This window comes from Uloborus diversus, chromosome 2, assembly GCF_026930045.1.
Source record: "Uloborus diversus isolate 005 chromosome 2, Udiv.v.3.1, whole genome shotgun sequence".
Classification (NCBI taxonomy): domain Eukaryota; kingdom Metazoa; phylum Arthropoda; class Arachnida; order Araneae; family Uloboridae; genus Uloborus; species Uloborus diversus.
In genome coordinates, this window is record NC_072732.1 from 1,344,354 (window position 1) to 1,367,805 (window position 23,452).

Genomic DNA, 23,452 nt, shown 5'->3' on the forward strand with positions numbered 1-23,452 from the left:
CTTTTTCCTGGTAACAGTAAGACCTAAATACCAAAGATATCTATTATATAACAGTTGAAATGCAGTAAAATAAGTTAAGACTGGAGTGGCATTGGGATTTGTGAAAGTTACAAATTATATATATACAGTCGGACCTCTATATATCGAACTTCCTCATATCGAAATTTTCTATATATCGAAATCCCAGCAGATTTTCATGTTTATTCCATAGAAAAATTGTTTCTATACATCGAATAAAATCTCTATATATCGAAATTTTTTTCGAGACATTCGTAGATTTTTTTCTTCCACTTTAGACTGTTTGTCTCATTAAAAATGAAAGTTAGGGTAGAAAATTATGTTCACTAAAGGTTGCTATTAAACTCCTAAGGAATCTGGGGTTGAGGGGTGTGTAGATAGGTCGTTGTTCCGTTCTGGAGTTCTTAAATTCCGTCGAATACATTTTAAATCTTAGTTGAAACCAGTAACACTGTAAAATCAGTTTCAAATTATCCTTTTTGTCTGTTGATTATCATTTTTAGCTTCAGTAAAAATCATTCAGTAAAAATCACTTCATAAAATCAATCAGGTTAAGTAAATTGGTTTTTTTACTTTTCTCTCGATTACATTGTCAAAACGAAAAACTCCTCATATTGCGAATCAAGTTGAATTGCAGAAGAATGAAGATGTATGAGGGCGCAAAAGTAATTTCGGTTAATTTTTTGATTCTTAACTTTCGTTTAATCCGATGCTGGTATGAAATTAGAAATTGGGTTTTCATACTCGAAAATTAGCTTTAATTTTAATGTTTTAGGAGATTTTTATGAGAGAAAAGCAGATTGTTTCTATATATCGAATTTTTTTCCAGCAATTTGCTACTTCGATATATGGAGGTCCAACTGTATAAGGCAAAATTCTTTTCTACACTTAATATTTGCCTTGAATTTGAAATTGCTCCCAGTGAAAAAAACACTTAAGCTACATATTTTTAACCCCCAAATGTTAGTGCTGTACCCTATGTGCGGCCTTAATCTGGCCCCTGGAACTCCCGAGGATAGCCATTAAACATAACATTACTTTTAACAAGAAAAATAAATTAGTTCTTCAGAAATTGAGATCATTTTGAAGAGTGGGTTCAACTGATGGTTTCTCAAAATGCCTCATAAACTGACATCAATTCATTAATAAAACTTTTAAGTTTTCTTTTTTACAATTATATAAATGTCCGATAGATAATAAAGATCTTGTTTTCAAGTTTGTTACAAAAATGAATGCTTAGCAAAGTCAAGAGGGAGAGTTTCTAACCATTATTTATCAATTAGTTTTCTTGAAACGAACAAATATCGTAGTTTGCTGAATTTTTGGGGTTTTTTTTCCTTTTTTACTAGTTTAAGTTCATTTAAAAAAATGTGTACTTTAGTACCTAGTTTCTTTGTTGGGGAAATTTTAACATAAATAAATACATGCATTCACTTCCACAAGTATTATAGAAATGTATACAGGCGTCCATCATATAAAATTATATTTGGAAAATACAGTTTCAATATCACAGGGTGCACAATTTGCGATTATTATAACACGGAATTGTTACACAGTACAAAAAATTGAATTTGATATTATATTGTTTTGATATAAGACGATATTTAAAACATAGGATCTCATTTTTGTTTGATACACGGTTAAAAAATTGCATAATATCAACTCTAAAAAAGAATTTCATTTAAGAAACTCAATTGAAAAATTGTACGGTTCCGTTAACTTTTGAAAGCTTCTTTTAATTTTCTTTTCAGTGATCTAAAAACAAAATCATCAAACTAATTTGTTTTGAATCCACACAGAAAGAAAATAACATTATCATCAAACATAAGCAAATTTGGGAAACAATATATATATATTATATATATATATATATATATATATATATATATAATATATATATAATATATATATATATAGCAATAGAATAATTCTATTATTTTTCTCATTTGTGCTGCTCAAACCAGGGGGTGGCAAATAGGGGGGGTCAAGAGGGAGCGGTCGCACCCCCAAATTTTTTGAGCAGAATGATAAAAAATGGGTGAATTTAATTTATGCAAGTCGGAAATCAATGTTCAATAAAAAAAATCTCGCTGGTTCTCAGTAACTATTTTATGAAACTCGACACATTCCCAGACTAGAAAAAGTGTTTTTTTCGTTATTTGGATAATGACTTAGGAATTCTTGAAGTATTTCCCAACCTTTTCAGAACATAAAAAGCTGATAGACAAACCATGGTTGATTTTAACTGATGACGACATTGCCTCATATAGGCTAAATATTTCATACTTGTGTGCCCAGTGTAACGATGGTATGTCCAATAGGAGAGGCCCGTGCAAAGTGGTGTGGCTGCATGATGTTCACAAGAAAATTCCTTGATATTTTACATTCACTTTTACGCTCACTTTTTAAGTGTATATTTATTTAATGAGTGTTCATTGCTTTCTTTTGCTAGAAACACGTTTTCAGGTGCTCAAAGCGTTATATGCTTTCATAGTAACTTCTTAAAAATGCATTTGCTTATTAAATAAAATTAAAAAAAGTATCAACAAATTCTTTTTATGGGGCTCTATAATTATGCAATCTTGGAGTGACACAAGATGGTCTTCAAGAGTTAAAACGATAAAACCATTTCTCTATAACTTCAAAGCAGTGATTTGACGACTGGAAGAATGATTGCAAAACGATTCTTTCAATGGTGAAAAAGCTCATGCCCTTTAGCATGCATGTCTTCGTTTGAATTTTTATTCAATTTGTTTGTATTGAGGAAAGTTTTTGAAAAATGCTTTACTCGATCAAAACATCTTCAATCCACTACCCTTAATTTTCGTACTATTCAAGCCACAGTTCAATCTACAATTGATCTGTACGTTCGTACTACTATAGTTCAATCTACAATTGAAACTGAAAATAGATTTTACATAGATGTATGTTGTATCTCAATCAATCGTGAAACTTTTTCAAAAAAATTCTTCCTCCGAGTCAATTTTAAAAAGGAGCGAAAAAAAAAAAATCCGCATGATGATGTGAAGTTAAACATTGATTTTTTAATATTTTGTATGAAGTAATAGATTCAGTTTCGAATGAAATTAACACAAGGTTTGATGATAAGTTGTCAGTATGGTTGGCTCTATATATTATCTGGATTGGGTTTTGAAAACGAAAAATAAATTGTTTCAATTATGAGTAACGTTTTTAGCATGAGGCAAGAAAATTTACAAGCAATTTACCGAAAGACCGTTATTACATCAAAGAGACTGCAATTTCGTCCTTATTATGGACTCATCAGTCTGGAATAGTGAATAACAGAGCAGGAGGAAGATGACATCTCATTGAAGCTGAGAGCGCCGACGAGACTAAATTATTCAATGAGTAAAAAGTAAGCCCCTCACAATTTTTGAAGTTGCCAGGGTGATTTTGAAGAGCAAGATATTTAAAGAGTGTTTTCATATATAACTTTGTTACTTCAATTATTTTTTAACTACTCCAATCAGCTCCTAGTAGAGAAAGATTTTTTTTTATGTCTCAGGAGGTTAGAGAATTATATTTTCGAAGTACAATGAGCAAAAAAAAACTTTTCTATTTAGCTGTACTGGCAAAACAGCTCGATACTGGGCACTGATAAATTAGTAACACGATTCCCTGCTCTTCCATTTTTCCAAAAATCATGCATTAAAATTTTTCCAAAAGGTATAAAAACTTTAGTATCGAGATGTTTTGTATGATTAACTTATTAGAAAACGAATCAAAATTTTAATTGTTTCTAAACACTAATTTTTATTCATATTAAACCGATTTTATGAGCACTTCCTGTTAGCTAATGTATGTTTTGTACCGCACTGTGGTAATACAGTTTAAGAAACTCGACCCCCCAAATGAAATGCTGAAATGCTGCCCCTGGCTCAAACTCTATATTTTTTGTTGCTTTTTTAAATCTTTGTATTTCAACCTAATGTTGTGTTTCATATTTTTTGTTTGTGATTAAAATCTTGTAACTAATTTACTTTTTAACTTCATGAAACCGAAACTTTAGGTATCAAGAAATTTCTACCTTAAGACTCGGTTTCGATATGACATGGTACACCTATATCGCCTCGATTCATATTATTTCAAAGTTTCGAAAAAACATGAAACACGGTTTCGATAGAAAATGATACATGGCGTCATAATTTATATTATGTCCATACATGATTGGATTTAAAAATGAGTACAACAACTAAATAAACAAATAGAAAATCTCGTATAACACATTTTCGATCCAACACGGTATGAATAAATCATTTTATACGAGGGACACATCGGTACTTATAAATCATTTTGACCTCACGTACATAACGAAACTTTCTATCGGCCCCATTGAATAAAAATGTGACAGTATTGACAGGGATGAGAGTGGTCAGAGAACAAAAAGGAGGAAATCCAAAAAAATTTCGTAAAAGGGATGATATCCAAAAAATTTCGTGAAAGGGTTGATATCCAAAACCGCATCAAAATAGAACCTGGAAGCCATGACATTCAAAAATTCAATAAAAAATGGCTAATTTACCAGTTTTAAAGGTTATACATATCTAATTAGTTATACTTAATAATTTTGTACAATTTGCTGCATTGTAACATTTCTTGCTAGAGTGTTTATTCCTAAATAAAGAGGCAATAATTTCTAAACCCTGAGTTCTTGAATAAAGGGTTGGGGGGAGTCAGAGGTCAATCTTGGCTGCATCACACAATAGTGGCAACTTCATATTTTTTAGAGAAAAATACATTTTTTTTATTGAAAAAATTTTAGTTTATAGTGTTAAACGAGTGAGAACATAAATTTTAAAATTAGGTCTGTTTATAAAGTAAAATTTTACAACAGAGAGAAAAATCCGAAAATTTCTTTATGTGGTAGAATATACTTTTCAAAGTAAGAATTGAAAATAAATATATATGTATATAAACGATTGGTTATCTTTCTCCTTGCATTGGAACCCAAAATTTGTCTTTAAAAACTTCCTAATACAATTTCAGAATCAAAAGAAATAAAATTCGACACTGTGGGTGCTATGCCACTTTGATTGACTTTTGCAGTTTTTCAAAAATAAATTAAAGAAATAAAAATATTATTGAAATGATGAATAAAAATAAGCAGATATAGGGTAGCATATAGTAAAAAAACACCCAATATTAAAAATAATTTAAATACGTGCAGGATGCAAAAAGATTGCAATCTCAAACGAGAAATGCAAATTTCGGCGCAGCACGTGTTTGACGTCGTTGGCATGACTCCAAACCATACTTTTTTGGCAGATATCGCGGAGGATGAAGATTCGAAGGAAAAAAATAGAAAGAAATTGGGGATTGAAAATTTAAAAAAATCGTTTCCACCCCCCCCCCCCCCTCTGATTTTTGAGAGAAATAAGGCCTGAAAGAGGCGAAAAAGGAGGAAAGGTTTTAAAAGTCAACAGAAAAAGCCGGAAATATCTCATCCCTGTGCTCGAGGGATGAAAAATATATGGTAAACGAGTCATCATCACTTTTACAATGGGGTTGTTTCCTTCAGTCAAAAGTTTTTTAGTCACTAAACTTTTAGTCACTAAAATGGATAGAATAAGCAAAAAAAAAAAAAAAACATAGACCCATAAAATACTTTCATTTTCCCAACAGTTATTTTAAATTCATTTTTTAAAATGTCAATTTTTTCAAACAAGGCGTGGTCTTTATGACGTCACAAATGATGCACTTTGGCGCATCTTTGTCTCGCATTTCTACGTTATGATAATTAAGAAGCGAATCAAATATTGCTCTCTATGCTTGCTATCAACCCTACCTTTACCAATACACATGAGTAAAGACGCGAATAAAATATTTTGTTCTGTGAATGGCAACAATGAATGGCATTTCATCATTTGTGACGTCATAGGCAGAAGTGTAAACAACGAAATCGCACCGATGAAACCAATTTTTTAAAAATATTAAACTTAAACAAATTACTTAAATATGGTCAGATCCTATGTTTTTAAGCAGGCTCTTTCAGAAAAAATAAAATAATAGTTAGTAAAACTGAAAAAACACGCTTTCGTAGCAAAATGAACTAAAAAGTGAAAAATAATCTTTGGATGATAATAGCTGACCAATCACTTAATTTCAATTTAATACAAAAAAGCGTGGGGGGCTGTCTATTTACATTTTTGCTTGGACAACAAATGGAAGCAATTCAAGACAACTGATAAGAAGCCCCCCCCCCCCACCACGCTTTTTTGTATTACATTAAAATGAAGTGATTGGTCAACTACTATCATCCAAAGATTATTTTTCACTTTTTAGTTCATTTTGCTACGAAAGTGTGTTTTTTTAGTTTTTTAAACTATTATTTTATTTTCTTCTTTTTAGTTTAACTTGTTTTACGAAAAAATATTCATTTCAACATTCTTCAAAATCTTTTATATTCATAAAATTTGCCCACAAAAAGCTAATCCATCTCAGTCATCGATGTATGTGTGCGGAAATCATATCTACATTACTTTGAAAATTTGAGATGCATTTGAATAAAAGTTTTGTTCAACAACGGTCCGATCGGCAATGAATTTCCAATGGAAGGCTCACCTCAATTTTGGCATGACATGAATTAAAAACAATTATATTTCATGTTCTAATTACCTTGGAACATTGGAACACATTTTGTCTGATGCAGAAAAATGAAAGGTTTTTGTAGATATTTTTAAATAATTTTTTGCGAGCATTTTTTGATGTATTTTTTTAAATTTTTCCTTTTTCACATTGTTGGATTTATGCCAAAATATTGATTAAAATTGGAGGAAACTCACAATTAAAAGAGTTAATTTTATTATAGAATATTGCATTGTCATGGGGTCTGAGGTCGAGTGCCAAATTTCAAAAGAATCCGATCGCAGGAAGTGGGCGAAATTCGAGCTGCAAGATTCCGTTACAAGATACATACATACATACATACAGGTGAAGCTAATAAAAGCGTGTTAATAAAAATACTTTCAAAATTTTGGGAACCACCCCATCGAAAAGTCTTCGAAATGAAAGGAGGCCGCGACTGAAACATAATACATTTTTATTCAAAATTGATCAAATAAATTTCACTTGACTGTACAGATGACATGCTTCAGAGTCCATGTCAATAAAATATTACAATACACTAATTACAAATAAGAGGGAAATGATAAACAATCTAAACGTTACTCGTGGCGTGCGTGGGGGGCCGAGGGGGGGCCCCCTGGGGGGGGTCAGGGCCTGTCGAAGGTGGCGGTGAGGTGCGACAGCGTGGGATAGAAGGCCAGCATGATGGCCACGGCCAGGATGATGAGCGGGATCACCGAACACACGGACACCTGTGGGATGAGAAGATCGGCAATCGGTCAGACAACAAGTTGTAATGAGGGGGCACACTTACGACCAAACGGCACGACCTTGAGGGTCACGGATTTTGATAAAATTCTAGCTATAGGTCCATTCCCACTAGATATGAGAGCAGGTAAAGCGGTTTGACTGCATAGGCCCTAGTTTCTCTGCAACGAGGGTCCAAAGTTGCTAGTTTGGCCCCAGAAATGCAATGGCGTTTCCATTGGAATTTCTTAACTCGACATAAGGTTCGATCTCCCAACATCTTTTTCATCTTTTGTAAATATATTGTGTATAAGGGAGGACACGTATTTATTTATGGGCATGATCTAAGCTGGTTGAAAAGCCGAAACACTCTTGTATTTTCGTTCTTTTGTGTGCCATTGTGCAATAAATCAGAATGTTTTCTCTTCTCCAATTTTTTGCTTATCAATGTGGGATATCTTTGATAGCAGGCAATAAATATCCAGTTAAATTAAATGTTTTTATTAGCAAACGATAAATACTTGTTACTAGAAAACGATTAATATAAAATGAAAATAATTAGTTTCATTTGCAAACGATAAATATCCTGTTACTATGTTATTTTGGCATTCAAGTTATTGAAATTAAAAGTAGGAGCCAATTGGAATTTGAGAACCGCTTATTAAAAACTAGCATTCAACTTAATTAATTCAAATATAAGCATGCAAATGGCTCATTATGCAGTATACTAGCAAAAAAAGCGATAAAAATGGGAATTCTTAAGGAAATTCCATTGCATTTCTGGGTCCAAATTATCAACTTTGGACCCCCGTTGCAGCCGAACTAGGGCCTATGCAGTCAAACCGCTATACCTGGGCTCATATCTAGTTGGAATTGACCTATATCTCGAATTTTGTCCAGATCCGTGACCCTCAAGGTCATGCCGTTTGGTAGTTAGATAAAAGGAAAAGCATTTTGCGAACACAAATCCCGACAGGAAAATTTTCTGCAATTAATTATTTTGCCTAATTCACCCTTGTGAATAAAGAAATAAATTAAAATTCAAATAAGAAAGAGACTAAAAAAGTGCCTTAAATTACTTTATTTTATTTTTTTTAAATAAAATATAGTTTGTGCTTATTTTTCACCAAATGAAAAAAAAAAAACCTGCCAAAACTATTAATATTTTTCACACATGTGCTTTAAAAGGCTTTCGAAAAGAGGCTTCAACAGAAATAAACCGAGATTTTTTTTAAATTTTCTCTTAAAAAAATTAAATTAACATTAGCAAATCAAAAAAAAATTCTGCAGAGCCAAAATTTTTCTGCGAAAGCCATTCACGCGTTTGTCTATACAGTAAACTCACGATTATCGGCGGTCGGTTTATCCGCGGCTCGGATTATCCGCTGGTCTTTTCACAATTTTTTTAACAGTCATTAAACATTTTTTAAACTTATGATTGTGTTATTGTTCGTTTTTAGCTTCTACATGTGTATATTTTTACATTCAATATTAGTAAATGGAATATAGCAATGTTTTTAGCAAAACTTTAAATGTGTGTGTGAGTGTTATTCATATTTTTTACTACTGTATACAGTGGTATCGTTTTTTAACTATTATTCACATTATCAGCGGTTTTCGCTAATCCGCTGTTACCATACCACCCTATTCCGCGGATAATCGGGAGTTTACTGTATTATGCAAGACTGTGAGGGGGCGGTATGACAATGTTTTTCCAGGGGGAAAAAAAACATGATTTATATATATATAGCAAGGGCACTGAATCCGATGGCTGGGTTGTAATTTTTTGCAACGATCCCATTTTCGAGATATGACTGATGAATGAGTTGATATGCCAAGTGAGAATATAGGATATAAAGCTATATTTCAATGCCAATAAGTGGCTGTGAAACACTCATGAGACTTTCCAGTAGTCCTCATTCATTCTCTGAATTAACAAATTAGTATTCAGTTCCTATATTAAATTGGTATCCATGTATGAAGTAGTTCCAATTCAGTTTCATTAACAATATAATTGACTTTCCGGATCCCGTCAGATAAGCGATTTGTTACGGCATTGAAATATACCATTATATGCCATATTTCAATCATCTTGAAAGCGCCATCAAATTCAATTCCCTTGATGTATATAAAAACCACATTTCATTTTTTTTCTATAAAAACAAATTCATACTATCCCTCCCGAGAAGAAAAAAAGGCAATTTGTATTCTACGAGGGAAGGGCTGCCAGCTCCTTTGCCCATAGCACTTACAGAACTCAGCCCTTTAAAAGCCACAGGACATATGTGTCCCTTCAGTTCAAAATTTATTTTAGAACTTATATCAAACAGAAATAACTTTAGAAAACAAAAATTATTTCTTTTAAATAAGAGGTTACATTTATCAATATTCTAAGAAGATTGATAAATGTAAATGCACCCAAACCTGTTTATGTGTGGTAGATAGGGACCGCACAAAAAAAAAAAGAAGTTCAAAGCTTCACAAGTATCTGTAATAACTTTTCACAACAAAAATTAATGCTAAATTGCACAAAAAAAAAAAAAAAAAAGCATTAAAATTAAATAATAAAAAAAAGACTGCACAAAAACAAGTTTGAGCGCGCATTTATTTATAAAAAAATTCAAGTATTTTCTTTAAGTTTTACTTTTTTAGTAAAATAAGAAACCATGAGATTGTATGTGTAATACAAAAAAAAAAAAAAAAAATTATATACTAAGAAAATTTTTAAATATTTATTTATATTAAAAAAAAAAAATCATAGGATGTTTTCAAAGGCAGCATAGAGTTGATCTCTTAAGCTGATCTTTACCTTGTTTGCAAGGAACAAAACATCAAGCACACCAAACACTACATGCAATATACCGACAGTCTGGTTATGACACCAGGAGATTGCAGTTTCGCCCTCGTTAACAACTCATGTCTGAAACTGCTGAATACTTAAATTTTAACTTTAATTTACGAGTTGAAAGGCACCATTGCTGCATACTCTTGCTGGTGAGCTTCATTCATTTTAAATATCAGTTTGTTGGTAATCTCAGTCTCAGTGAGAGACCATCTGCCTCAGCTAGGTTATTGGCTGTTCCAGACTGAGGAGTTCATAATAATGACGAAACTGCAGCCAATGGTAGTCAAAACCGGGCAGTCGGTATATTGCATATACAGTCGGACCTCCATATATCGAACTTCCACATATCGAAATTTTCTATATATCGAAATTCCAGCACGTTTCCATGTTCATTAGATAGAAAAATTGTTTCTATATATCGAAAAAATCTCTATATATCGAAATTTTTCTCGAGACATTCGTAGATTTTTTTTTTCCACTTTAAACTGTTTGTCTCATGAAAAATGAAGGTTACGGGAGAATATTATGTTCACTAAAGGTTGCTATGAAACTTATATGGAATCTGGGGCTGAGAGGTGTGTAGATATGTCGTTGTTCCGTTCTGGAGTTCTTAAATTCCCCCCAAGTTTATTTCAAATCTAAGTTGTAACCAATAACACTGTAAAATCAGTTTCAAGTTATCCCTTTTGTCTGTTGATTATCATTTTTAGTCTTTTAACTTCAGTAAAAATCATTCAGGTTAAGTAGATTGTGGTTTTTTTTTCTTTTTCTCTCGATCACATTGTCAAAACGAAAATACCCTAATGTTGCGGATCAAGTTGAATTGACGAAAAATGAAGATGTGTGACGACGCAAAAGTGTAATTTCTGTTAATTTTTCAATTCTTAACTTTTAATCTGATGCTCGTATAAATTAGAAATTGGATTTCATACACGAAAATGAGCTTTAATTTTAATGTTTTAGGAGATTTTTATGATAAAAACAGATTGTTTCTATCTATCGAAATTTCTATATATCGAATTTTTTTCCGGCAATTTGCTACTTCGATATATGGAGGTCCGACTGTAGTTCTGCCTCAGCCCTGGCTTAAAGGCGATAACTTATTGCTTATAGCATCAAACAGTTACCAAAAATTTAACATTTATTAATATGCAAATAAATTACTCTCAAATTAGAACCACTGAGTGTGTGGTGAGGTCTTAGCATTCTTTGAATGAAAAAGAAACATTTTTACACTTAGTTTGAAAGTCAGGTGAAAGTTTACGATCACAAACTGAAACAGGGTTCATACCCTTAAGGCAGAAAAAAATTCAAGCACATTTCAAGTACTTTTCAAGGTAAAAAATTTTGTTTTCAAGGCAATATCATAAATTTGTACTAAAAATATTGTATGCAGATTTCATTTACTACAAACACATAGAAATAAGGCAATAATACAAAAAAGTATAGGAAAACAAAATTGCTTTTTCTACAACGAGAGATGCTTTGATGAAAGATCTACTGCGTTGAAAGTTTTTCTGAAAATGTTTGAAAAGTTTGATCATAAAGAGAAGCAGATACCAAGAGGTTTAATTTTGAGGTTTTTCAAAGGTTGCAGCAGTCAGAGGTTTGTATATTTTCTAGAATCAGCAAATTAATACTTTAAAAAAAAACCTTTCATAAGTGCTTTTAACTTTTATGGGAAGAAACTTAAATACCTAAGCTCAAGGGCATTGCCAGAGAGGAGTTTTTGAAGTCACTCCCCCCCCCCCCCGGTTTCAACATTTATTTCCGATATCTATCCAGTGGTTTATTACAATATAAGGGCGGTTAGGACAAAAACACTACCCAGAAAGTTATTTCAGTTTGCACTATTAAGTTCTAAAAATATTAGGTTTGCAAATCATTTATAAGTATGCAAATCAATTATTCGTATGTATTTATTAGCTGTTCAGTCAATAAGGCATTTCAACTGTCCTCGAGTAAATTTAAAAATTAGGAAGTAAGAAAAGTTTATCGAAGTCCACAGTCCAGTCTCTACACCTCAAAATATACAAAAACAGCTTAATACAAATACAAATACAAATGTGACGACCAGCAACAGGCTCTGGGCCCAGCTAGGCTGGTCCTAGTCAATTAATTAGTCTCCAATGAAGATCAATGGCCCTCTTAAAGCTAGCCACTCCCTTGCTCATTACCGCCTCTTCCGGTAAGCTATTCCAAGTGCCCACGACCCTGCTAAAGTAGTAGTTTTTCCTGATTTCCAAGTTAGCCTGAGATTTAAATAGCTTAAAACAATGACCCCTTGTCCTGCTTTCCCCGCAAAAATTTAATCCATTTACATCTTTCATTTTGATAAATTTAAATAACTGAATCATGTCCCCTCTGACTCTCCTTTGCTCCAGGCTATACATGTTAAGCCTATTAAGTCTGGTATCATAATCTAAATCTGAGAGTCCCCTTACTAATTTAGTTACCCTTCTTTGAACCCTTTCCAATACGAAAATATCTTTCTTCAGATAAGGCGACCAAAACTGAACAGCATACTCCAAATGAGGTCTTACTAAACTCCTATATAAAGGCAGAAGAACTTTCTTAGATTTGTTTGAAATAGATCTCTTGATGAACCCAAGCATTTTGTTGGCTTTGTTACTAGCAATACTGCACTGTTGACTAAACTTGAAGTCCTGATTTATAAAGACACCCAGATCCATAACATTTTCAGCCTGATTTATGACTGAACCCTGTAAATGATATCTCACACGCTTATTTCCATGACCTAAGTGTAGCACTTGACATTTCCCTACATTAACTGCCATACCCCATTTATCTGCCCACTTAGTAATATGATCTAAATCCTCTTGCAGCTGTTTTACTTGTTCTTCATTTTCAACAATCCCCATAACTTTTACATCGTCAGCAAAACAATTCATGCTTCCAGAAATATTTTCATTGATGTCATTCATAAATATAATAAACAAAAGAGGCCCTAAAACTGATCCCTGAGGAACCCCACTTAAAACATCACTCCAATTAGAATGATTTCCTCTCACAACTACTCTTTGCTTCCTACCAGTAAGCCAATTTCTAACCCAAAGTAAAGTTTTTCCTCCTATTCCAATGTCAGCTAACTTGCTGAGAAGAGCAACATGCGGTACCTTGTCAAAAGCTTTTTGAAAGTCAATATAATCAACATCCACACATCTTTTGTTATCTAAAGCTGAGGTAACCTTGTCGTAGAAATGCAATAAATTAGTAGTACAGGATTTACCTTTCCTGAAACCATACTGCAAACTAGTCAACAGACTATTAGTCTCTAAGAACATCATGATCTTAATTTTGATCAAAGTTTCGAAAGTCTTACAAATCACCGAAGTCAAACTTACAGGTCTATAATTCCCAGCAAGACCTTTAGACCCCTTCTTGAAGAGGGGCGTTATGTTAGCCAGCTTCCAGTCCTCTGGCACCGTCCCCGAGTTATAAGAAGCATTGAAAATATTCAAAATAACATCCACTAATTCCTCTGCACATTCAACTAAAATTTTTGGATAAATATTATCTGGTCCCGGAGCTTTAGTTGCTTTAATCTTTTTCAAATGAAATAAAACCTCCTCCCTGGAAAATACAAAATCCTCAAGCTGTATAATAGCTTGTGTCTTATTAGTGTCAACTGTTGAGATACAGTTATCGTTAAACACACTGGAAAAAAAGTTATTCAGAACATTTGCAATATCCCTATCGTTTTGGATTAAATTTCCATACTCATCAACCAAAGGCCCAATTTGACTGTTTCGAGCTTTCCCAGAATTAGCGTAAGCAAAAAACCTCTTAGGGTTCCCATCAATGTCATCTGCCAGCCTTTGCTCCAATTCCCTTTTCTGAATCCGTACCAAATACTTAAAATTTCGCCTTGCCTTACCATACTGGAGCCTCTCCGCACTCTGACCAGTTTCTTTAAACTTACGAAAAGTCGCTTGCTTATAATTAAGAGCTTCTTTAGTCTCCCTGGAGAACCACATGGGCCAAATTTTGGTATTAACACCTTTTCTCCTAAATGGAACATAGTTCCCAACGGTTTTAGCAAGTTTATCCTTAAATTCCGTCCACTGCTGATCTACGTCGCTATTTTCCAACCCTGACGAAAAAACCTCTTTCAAGCTCTGCCTAAGTGCAACAAAATCAGTGTTTCTGAAATTGGGCACAAACCTAAAATTATCATCTTTGCACACTTCAAATTTAACCCGGAACCTAATGCTGTTATGATCACTATCTCCAATATGCTCCCCTACACTCAACCCCTGAACAAAACTACCTATGTCACAAAAAACTAGATCCAAAATTGCCTCCTCTCGAGTTCCCTGAGTTACAACTTGATCTAAGAAACAGTCACCAATTACTTTTAAAAATTCCTCTTCTTTGCCATTACCAGGATAAAAATTATTCCAATCAATACCCGGAAAATTGAAATCCCCCATTATGATAACGGATCCCTTACTGGACATGTCACTAATAATACGGTACATCTGTTCATCTTGTCCCTGGTTTGAATTAGGTGGCCTATAAATGTTTCCAAAGCGTAGCTTTTTGCCCTTACTGCTCATCAACTCCAGCCAAACCATATCAGTATCAGTAGGCTTATCATTTATGACCAATTCATTGCAAATAAAATTGTCTCTAACATAAAATAAAACCCCACCACCTCTTTTACCTACTCTATCCTGTCTGAACAAATTATACCCAGCAATATGTAATAACTCTGCATCAGATTCGGTAGCCCATGTCTCTGTAATTCCAATAACATCCAACTTCTCATCCATAACTATGCTTTTCAATTCATCCATCTTGTTCCTAATACTGCGAGCATTGGTATAGAAAACTTTAAGCATGCCTAAGTTGCTTTTATTTAACACCCTGAAATTTCCTAAATTACAATTGTTAACATTACTACTCTTGTTCGTCACTTTATTTCCATTTCTAGCAATACCCAAAAAAATTTCATTCTCTCGATACCTGATGCTTGAACCATGCCCCCCATTCCAACTTAGTTTTTTGACTCCGAATCCCTTAAAATTAATCCACTAACCATTTTGACCCCTGTAGAGCTCAGATGCAGGCCATCCCTAGCAATCCAATCCCGTTTACAATGACTCCATACATCAATGAACCTGATACTGCGCTTTTCGCAAATTGACTTCAGTAGCAAGTTCATACACCTCGCACGTTGATTTAGCCAGCTCCTATGCACTCCATACCTGGGAAGCAAACCAACCACTTGGACATTCGTCGAAAAGCTGGTTGCTTTATCCAACAGGGATTCCCATTCCCTAGAAAACTCCTCATTTTTACTGTGGCCTACATCATTTGTTCCCACCCACAAAGTAACCATGTCCTCCTTATTCAATACTCCCTTCTTTTCAGCAACCATATTAACGTCTTTTACCCGAGCCCCTGGTAAACAACACCTAGCCACCTTACGCTTTACTCTCCCAACTGTGTTACCCACCTCTCTTGCCATAGAGTCCCCCAAAATTACACCCTTAGTTTCCCAATCTAACTCCTCATTTGAAACTCCCCCCTGAATCTCTGGAACATTTATACCCTCTACAACTGGCCTACACCCTAATGCTAACTGGGCTTCCAAAACTAGCATCTTAAGTCTTAAGTCTGAGAGTTCAGCACATTTAGTGCAAATATAATCCTCCTCAAAAACAGACTCATTTTCCCCCTTATACAGGCAGAACATATGACATAAATCACAAGAGATCCACCTGTCCCCCTTCCCACTCTTTACCTCTTTCATAATGCATATAACACCCATTTCTACTCAGTGAATATGTTCCAAAAGGAAAAAAAAAAAGATAAAAATGCAAAAAAACACAGAATAAATACTAAAAACAGCAGTAAATAAACAAAGTTGCTACACCCAATAAAGCACACAAGATCAAAAACCAGGAGATCACCACATGTTAGGCTTAGCTCCAAAAAATGCAAAAACACTTCAAGAATACAATACTAGCTAAAATGAGCCCCCAAAACACAATAAAACTAAATTATATGATAAAGTGAAGTAAAAAAACCTAAAACTAGACAGTAATAATGAAAAATTATAGTAAGAAAACACTTATCAAATTAGCAGCAATAACACTCCCTGCATCACAGGCGCCCTCTAGTGGCCAAAAAAAGCAGTGATAAATACTCTGAATGCAAACTTGAGCCTATTCAGCTTTCATTGATTAACTTGCAATAGACAATAAATGTGCAAGTTCAGATTTATAGAGCCATATTTCGAAATTGAAAAGATTCACAAGAAGTTGACATATATTATGACAAAAGTAGTTTTATTTTGGGAAAAAATGGGTTATTGTTGAAATTAGAATTTAAATTTAGAAAGGCAATAATATTCAGGTGTAATTGTGATTTGTGAGTTCATAAAAAATTACCTGAAAGTTTCAAAGAGCAAAATGGGGCGAGGGGGGGGAGAATAATTTTTAAAACTAAGCCCCCTATTACTTGAATATACATATGTACAACAATAACTTTTGCTATGCATACAATTCATAAAATAGTTTATTAAGTCAAATTATTCTGCATAGAAATACCATGCCCAGTGCCTGTTGATAACCAGCAACAGGCACTGGGCCTAGCTAGGCTGGTACTGGTCAATTTATTAGATCCAAATGAAGATGAATGACCCACCTTAAGCTATCTACCCCTTTGCTGATTAAAGCCTCTTTCAGTAAGCTCCAAGTACCCACAACGTTAATAAAGTAGTAATTTTGAACTTTTGAGGAAAAGGGGAAAATTGGAGATATAGGGAGGTGTAAAAGTATAAAAACTAACACTACACGATTTCAAGTGAATAATCATAACACAACCACCCCTGTTATACACCTTATTTATTTTAGCAGACATAAAAAATAATGTACTTATAAATAAAATTATATAAATCAACTTTATATTTAAAATACAAACTTTAAGTTAATTTGTTAGGTGCTCAACTGCTGAAATTTAAAATTTTTTTTTAAAAATCTGTTATGACCAAAAATTAGGTAAAGATAATCATTCAAAATTGCAAAAATAAATAAGCAAATAATTAAACAAGACCAAGGTAATAAATTCTTTAACTCTTTAGTTATTAAAATAAAAAATAAAATAAGCTAATCTGATGTAGCAGTCAAAATAACTACTAATTGCCAAAAATATAAAAATATTTACAAATACAAAAGGAATGAAATCTCAAACACGAGAAGCAATTTTTCGCAGGGTCTGAGTTCGTTCGACGTGGCATGTTTCCCATGAAATAAATTTGTTTTTTATTAAAATTAAACAAAATATACTAATCTAAGGTAGCATATGCGAAACTAACATTTGATTAGCCAAAATATTTAAATATTTGCAGGATGCAAAAAGATTGAAATTTCAAACACAAGAGCAATTTTCCGCGAAACCCGAGTAAGTTCAATGTTGTCATGGTTTCCAAATTAATACCTTTGTTAATTAATGAAATTAAACAAAAAAATAAACTAATCTAAGGTACCATATGTCAAAATATCTTTCGGTTGTAAAAAACATCAAAATATTTACAAGATGCAAAAGGGTTGAAATCCCAAACACGGAAGCAATTTTTCGCGATGTTGCATACTGAACACATGTTCAGAAAATTGCATTGGTGAAATACTTTTTTAAAACTTCTAAGCACAATTCGTTGATTTTTGAGAGAATTTAAGCACTAAGAAACTTTTTCAAGGTTTTAAAACTTTTTCAAGGTTTCAAGCACTTGAAAATGAACTTTTTTTTTTCAAGCACTTTTCAAGGTTTTTCAAGGGCGTACGAACCCTGTGAAATACCAACACAATTTTGCAGTGTTGTAGTCAATCAAGAAATGAAATAACGGAGCTGCTAAAGCAAAATAATAAAATAAACAGCACAAAAAATTTAAGACGAAAACCATTATTTGTTTTCATTCAGTAATAGAAATGGAATGCTCTCTCTCACCGTCTTGGACTGCACTGACAGAAGTTCGAGCTGTTCTTTCAAGGAACTCAACTCCCCCTGAAGGTACGATTTCTCTTTGTTGCACTCCTCGTAGCGCTCCTTCACTAGGATTATTTCTTCCTGAGCATCCAATAACTGCAAGACAGACGAAGCATTTGAGCATGAAAACATACTACTGTCTTAAAATCAGGGTTGGCAAAAACCCGGGATTTTTAAAAAAAGCCCATGGACCCGGGTTTTTTTTAAATAAAACCCAAAAAAAAAAAACCAACTAAAACTGGGTTTTTTAGAAGAAATGTGGATTTTTTTGTCTTTTTTTTTTAGGGAAAATGTGGGGTACTTGTAGCATATTGTAGCGTAAGTATATGCACAAAGCGCAAAAATTGTCTTGGGGTAAAAAAAGCTGGAAAACTAGCAAAAATTCAGATTTTTCTGAAGAAAAGTATAAAAGACGACAAAACCCAAGAATGGTGAAGTTTCAGATAATTTAGTTTCCATGATTACCAGCAGTTAAGGCAAAGTTACTTCTCGAGTGATGAAATCTATTGTTCGTTTTTAATTGCTACGATTTTTTTTTTGCATTTTACTTCATTGTATTTCATTTTGTTATGTAAAACTACTGTAGAGCCTCAAGTAGTTTAAATCCCTTTTTTACCGAATTCCAGCTTAATCAAGACATTTCTTTGAACTTTATTTTGCCTGTTCTGTGTACAGAGTACGAAATATTAAACTTTTTCATAAGATAACAAAAATATTGCCTTAGAATGCAACCAATTACAAAAGGTTTCAGAAACACCCCTCTTGAAAAGTCACTTTTCAGTGGAAACAGGGAGTGCCCAACATTCCCCTTATTTCAATTTACTCAACCTCAATAAGTGGTCACTCCCAGTGGCGTAGCTAGACCCGACTTTCGGGGGGGGGGGGTTACTTCTTATATATATATATATATATATATATATATATATATATATATAATCGCTTGGAATTTTTTCCTTTTCTTCTTTTTTTTTTCTTTGTTTTCTCTCTTCTTTTTCTCTTTTTTTTTTTGAGACTAACTTTTCGGGGGGGGGGGGGGTGGTTTGTCCCCAAACCCCCCCCCCCTTAGCTACGCCCCTGGTCACTCCGGTTAAGTGGTCGTTTTCCTTGGGTCCCTACAAGGTCTCATTCACAATAATGTAAAATGACCCTCCTTTACTGGTCGCCAAATTTAATTTTACCCGCTTAACTAATCACTCAAAAGTTGTTTTCTAAAATTCCTTTTCCTTATCGGATCTCAGAAAATAGTGTCAGACTGAGTTGAAAAGCTGTTTGATATTTATTTTCCTTGAAATCTCGATCCTCGGTTCTGGTCGTTCAAAGCACACTTCTTGCTGCGACTCTTTCTAGTACCAATCATATGGATCAAACTCCATCCAGCAAGATACTGTACAAATATTTGTACAGTGAAACTCCGATTTTACGTCCCCAGAATCTATGTTAATCCTGCACTTCACGTTTTTTCATCAGGTACCAGTTTTTCCATCTTCATATATATAACGGTCAATTCACGTATCGAATAACGCTTCTGACGTCACCAACACTATGTTCTGGTAATGTTTGACATGCTGGGAAATGCTTTCTTTTGAGAAGGCTAAACTGGAACCGATAACTTAATTGCTTTACTGTTAAGACTGTAGTTTTAGGATAATGAAGGAACGAAAATGTGGTCAACGATTGACGGTATCTACTCGAAGTTAGGATTTATCCACTGGAGTTAGGGTTGAAATTTCAACAAGCAAACTACAGTGAAACCTCAATAAGTAGTCAACCGGTTAAGTGGTCACTCTGTTTAAGTGGTCGTTTTTCTTTGGTCCCGACAAGATCTCATTCACGGTAATGTAAAATGATCCTCCTTTACTGATCACCAAATTTAATTTTACTCCGGTTAACTAGTCACTCAACAATTGTTTTCTAAAATTCCTTTTCCTTATCGGATCTTAGAAAATAGTGTCGGATTTAGTTGAAAGGCTGTTTGATAGTCATTTTTCCTTGAAATCTCGATCCTCGGTTCTGGTCATTCAAAGCATAATTCTTGCTGTGACTCTGCCGAGTGCCGAGAATATGAATGCAACTCCTTCCAGCAAGACATACAAAATCTAATACCTGGAGAAAGTTAGTCAGTATTTAACATCCTTTCAAGGAACTACAAATACAGAATTTAAAGCTTGAAGTATGTTAGAAGAGATTGTTTCTTTCCGTAAGCAACAACTTCATGAGTCAACATTGAAAGATTGTATTAATGTACCGTAACTACGTAAAAATAAGTTGTTGTTTAGTAATGTATGAGTAAGAGAAATTAAAACAAAGTAATTATTATCATTAGTATTTTCCCACCATTTTAATATTTCCACTAATTTATAGACATTGATTACATAAGCTATTGTTTTTCTCACAGAATTCTACTGCTATTCATGAATATTTGTAAGGCTTTTTTTTTCTTCCTTAATTTCCCACTCCACATAAGTAGTCACTCCGCATAGGTGGTCAAAAATTTTTGGTCCCTTGAGTGACGACTTAACGAGGTTTTACTGTATGTAAATGCCCACAATCAAATGCTTTTATTTTGTTAATTTTTCAAAGGGAAACAGACATGTTTTAAAGTAATGCCACCGCTTCGTCAACAGATTTCTTATTAGGAGCTGCTTCTTCTGGATTTATTTTCATTGGACATATTCTGCATCTCTATTTTCAAATCAATGAAAATGAATTTCAACTATTTACTTCATAACAAAACTTAAAAAAGTGAAACAGAAGAATAAAAGTTAAATGAATGCTTAAAATACAGTTAAAACTTAGCTTCGCTAGATTTCAATGTACTAAAGTTTGAATTTTAACAGGAAGCTTTCAAACTATGGAGTACATATGTCTGAACAACCTTTACAAACACTTTCTTAAGAGGTTTTTTTTTTAACAAACAAAGTAAATATCTTCGACAGTTTTGAATGATAACTTGACAGTCACTGAAAGACAATTTTCACTTAAAGACATGCATGAACTTGTAACATAAGTCAAATAGTAAAAGGTTCGACAATGTACATACGAAAGAATCGATTGACTTTTTGCTTCTGCCCCAATTGCTTTTTTGAATCATTTTATCAAAACACGTGTATCTCTAAGCCACGCCATCGATTTTTTCTGCGATCTTCTGAAATTCGAGGTTTGACTGCACATAATGTCTCAGTATTAAATGAACCGACGGGGTCTGATTGAGATATCGGGGAACCCCTGCAGTCAAAATTTACAATTTTAACCATGAGGAGTGCCCATCCCCCCCCCCAAAAAAAAAACAAATTAACCATCTTTCCCTCTTTTATTTTTTATTTATTTTTTAAATATTTTTTTAAATATTTATTTGTTTAATTTTTAATATTATTCATTTATTTATTTTTAATTGTTATTATTATTATTTTATTTGAAATGTTCTGTGCTACGCCAATGACATACATACACACAACACAAACTAAATAAATAAACGAAATAAGATATGAGCAGAAAAAACTGAAATAAAATAAATAATTTTAATTGTAAAATAAATCAATTTAAATAAAAAAAAACAAATACCCCCCCCCCTATTTAGATGGCGCAACTTGCGCATAATCCCCCCCTGGCTAAAACAGTTTTAGCCAATTGGGGGTCCCTAAAAAGCAAGGGCCCATTCAGTCATGGGGCCGCATCGACCAATATATGGCTGCTTCACTAGCCAAATCGATTAACTCCATAAAACAAAAAGTCGAGAAAATTGATGAAGATGGTGTTACCCATAGGAGTGAATCGGACCTCGTGTTACATTTTCTGCCATCACATAGTCAGAATGAACCAAAACTTTAATATACATTCACATGCTTAGCATTGATTAAGAACTATTAACCCTAGAAAGACGGAGGGGCCCATGTGGCCCCTCGCGTAGTTTGTCGTTTAATAACTCGGATAATATCTAACGGAACTTGATGGAATTTTCTGACTTTTCATTATATGACACTATTAGAATGCTCGTTTAATCATTTAATCATTCGCCTCATAGTACCGTTAATATCGATCCTCATACCTAGAAAGACGGGAGGGGCCACAGTGGCCCCTAAGCGTTTAGACAATTAAAACATTTATTTTTTTCCTTTCTCCTAACTGTTGTAGCATAAAAAAATGCCATTCACTCTCGTTTAACCTGTAGCTTCCTCTTCATGCAGCCGATCGGATATCCGAATGCTATAAACAGTACCGACTGCTCACCATCCTAACGGAGGTCATTGCTCTTAGAAAGGAAAACTGATCCAAGCTTTTGCCCAGTGTAGAGAGAAAAACTAAGAATACTTAAGTACTAAGTTTTTATTTAGTCATGAAAGAAGGTGTATCGGGCATGTGGACTCCCTCAGGGAGAATTTTCAAAAGAATTCACTCCAAAAATGGGTAGGGGCCACACTGGCCCCTTCAGTCTTGCTAGGTATACAGAAAATGTCAGTCGTTCTAGTGTTAAAGCAGAAACTAATGGAATTTTCTGACTTTTCATTATATGACACTATTTGAATGCTTGTTTAATCATTTAATCATTCACCCCATAGTACTGTAAATATTGATCCTCATACCTAGAAAGACGGGAGGGGCCACAGTGGCCCCTAAGCATTTTGACAATTAAAACATTTATTTTTTTCCTTTCTCCTAACTGTTGTAGCATAAAAAAATGCCATTCACTCTAGTTTAACCTGTAACTTCCCCTTTATGCAGCCGGTCGGATATCCGAATGCTATAAACAGTACCGACTGCTCACCATCCTAACGGAGGTCATTGCTCTTAGAAAGGAAAACTGATCCAAGCTTTTGCCCAGTGTAGAGAGAAAAACTAAGAATACTTAAGTACTAAGTTTTTATTTAGTCATGAAAGAAGGTGTATCGGGCATGTGGACTCCCTCAGGGAGAATTTTCAAAAGAATTCACTCCAAAAATGGGTAGGGGCCACACTGGCCCCTACAGTCTTGCTAGGTATACAGAAAATGTCAGTCGTTCTAGTGTTAAAGCAGAAACTAATGGAATTTTCTGACTTTTCATTATATGACACTATTTGAATGCTCGTTTAATCATTTAATCATTCACCCCATAGTACTGTAAATATTGATCCTCATACCTAGAAAGACGGGAGGGGCCACAGTGGCCCCTAAGCATTTTGACAATTAAAACATTTATTTTTTTCCTTTCTCCTAACTGTTGTAGCATAAAAAAATGCCATTCACTCTAGTTTAACCTGTAACTTCCC

General features: G+C 33.8%; 1 protein-coding gene across 1 annotated transcript in view; it reads right to left on the reverse strand.

Annotated features, from left to right (window-relative positions):
* Positions 1-7,061: 7,061 nt before the first annotated feature.
* Positions 7,062-23,452, reverse strand: part of LOC129216850 (sarcolemmal membrane-associated protein-like) — a gene marked incomplete at its 5' end in the record, with an annotated part of 105,097 nt that continues 88,706 nt past the window's right edge. The window contains 2 exon segments of the mRNA XM_054851062.1: positions 7,062-7,355; positions 18,170-18,304. Coding sequence (XP_054707037.1) covers positions 7,251-7,355; positions 18,170-18,304 — 240 coding nt within the window. The 3' untranslated portion in view covers positions 7,062-7,250.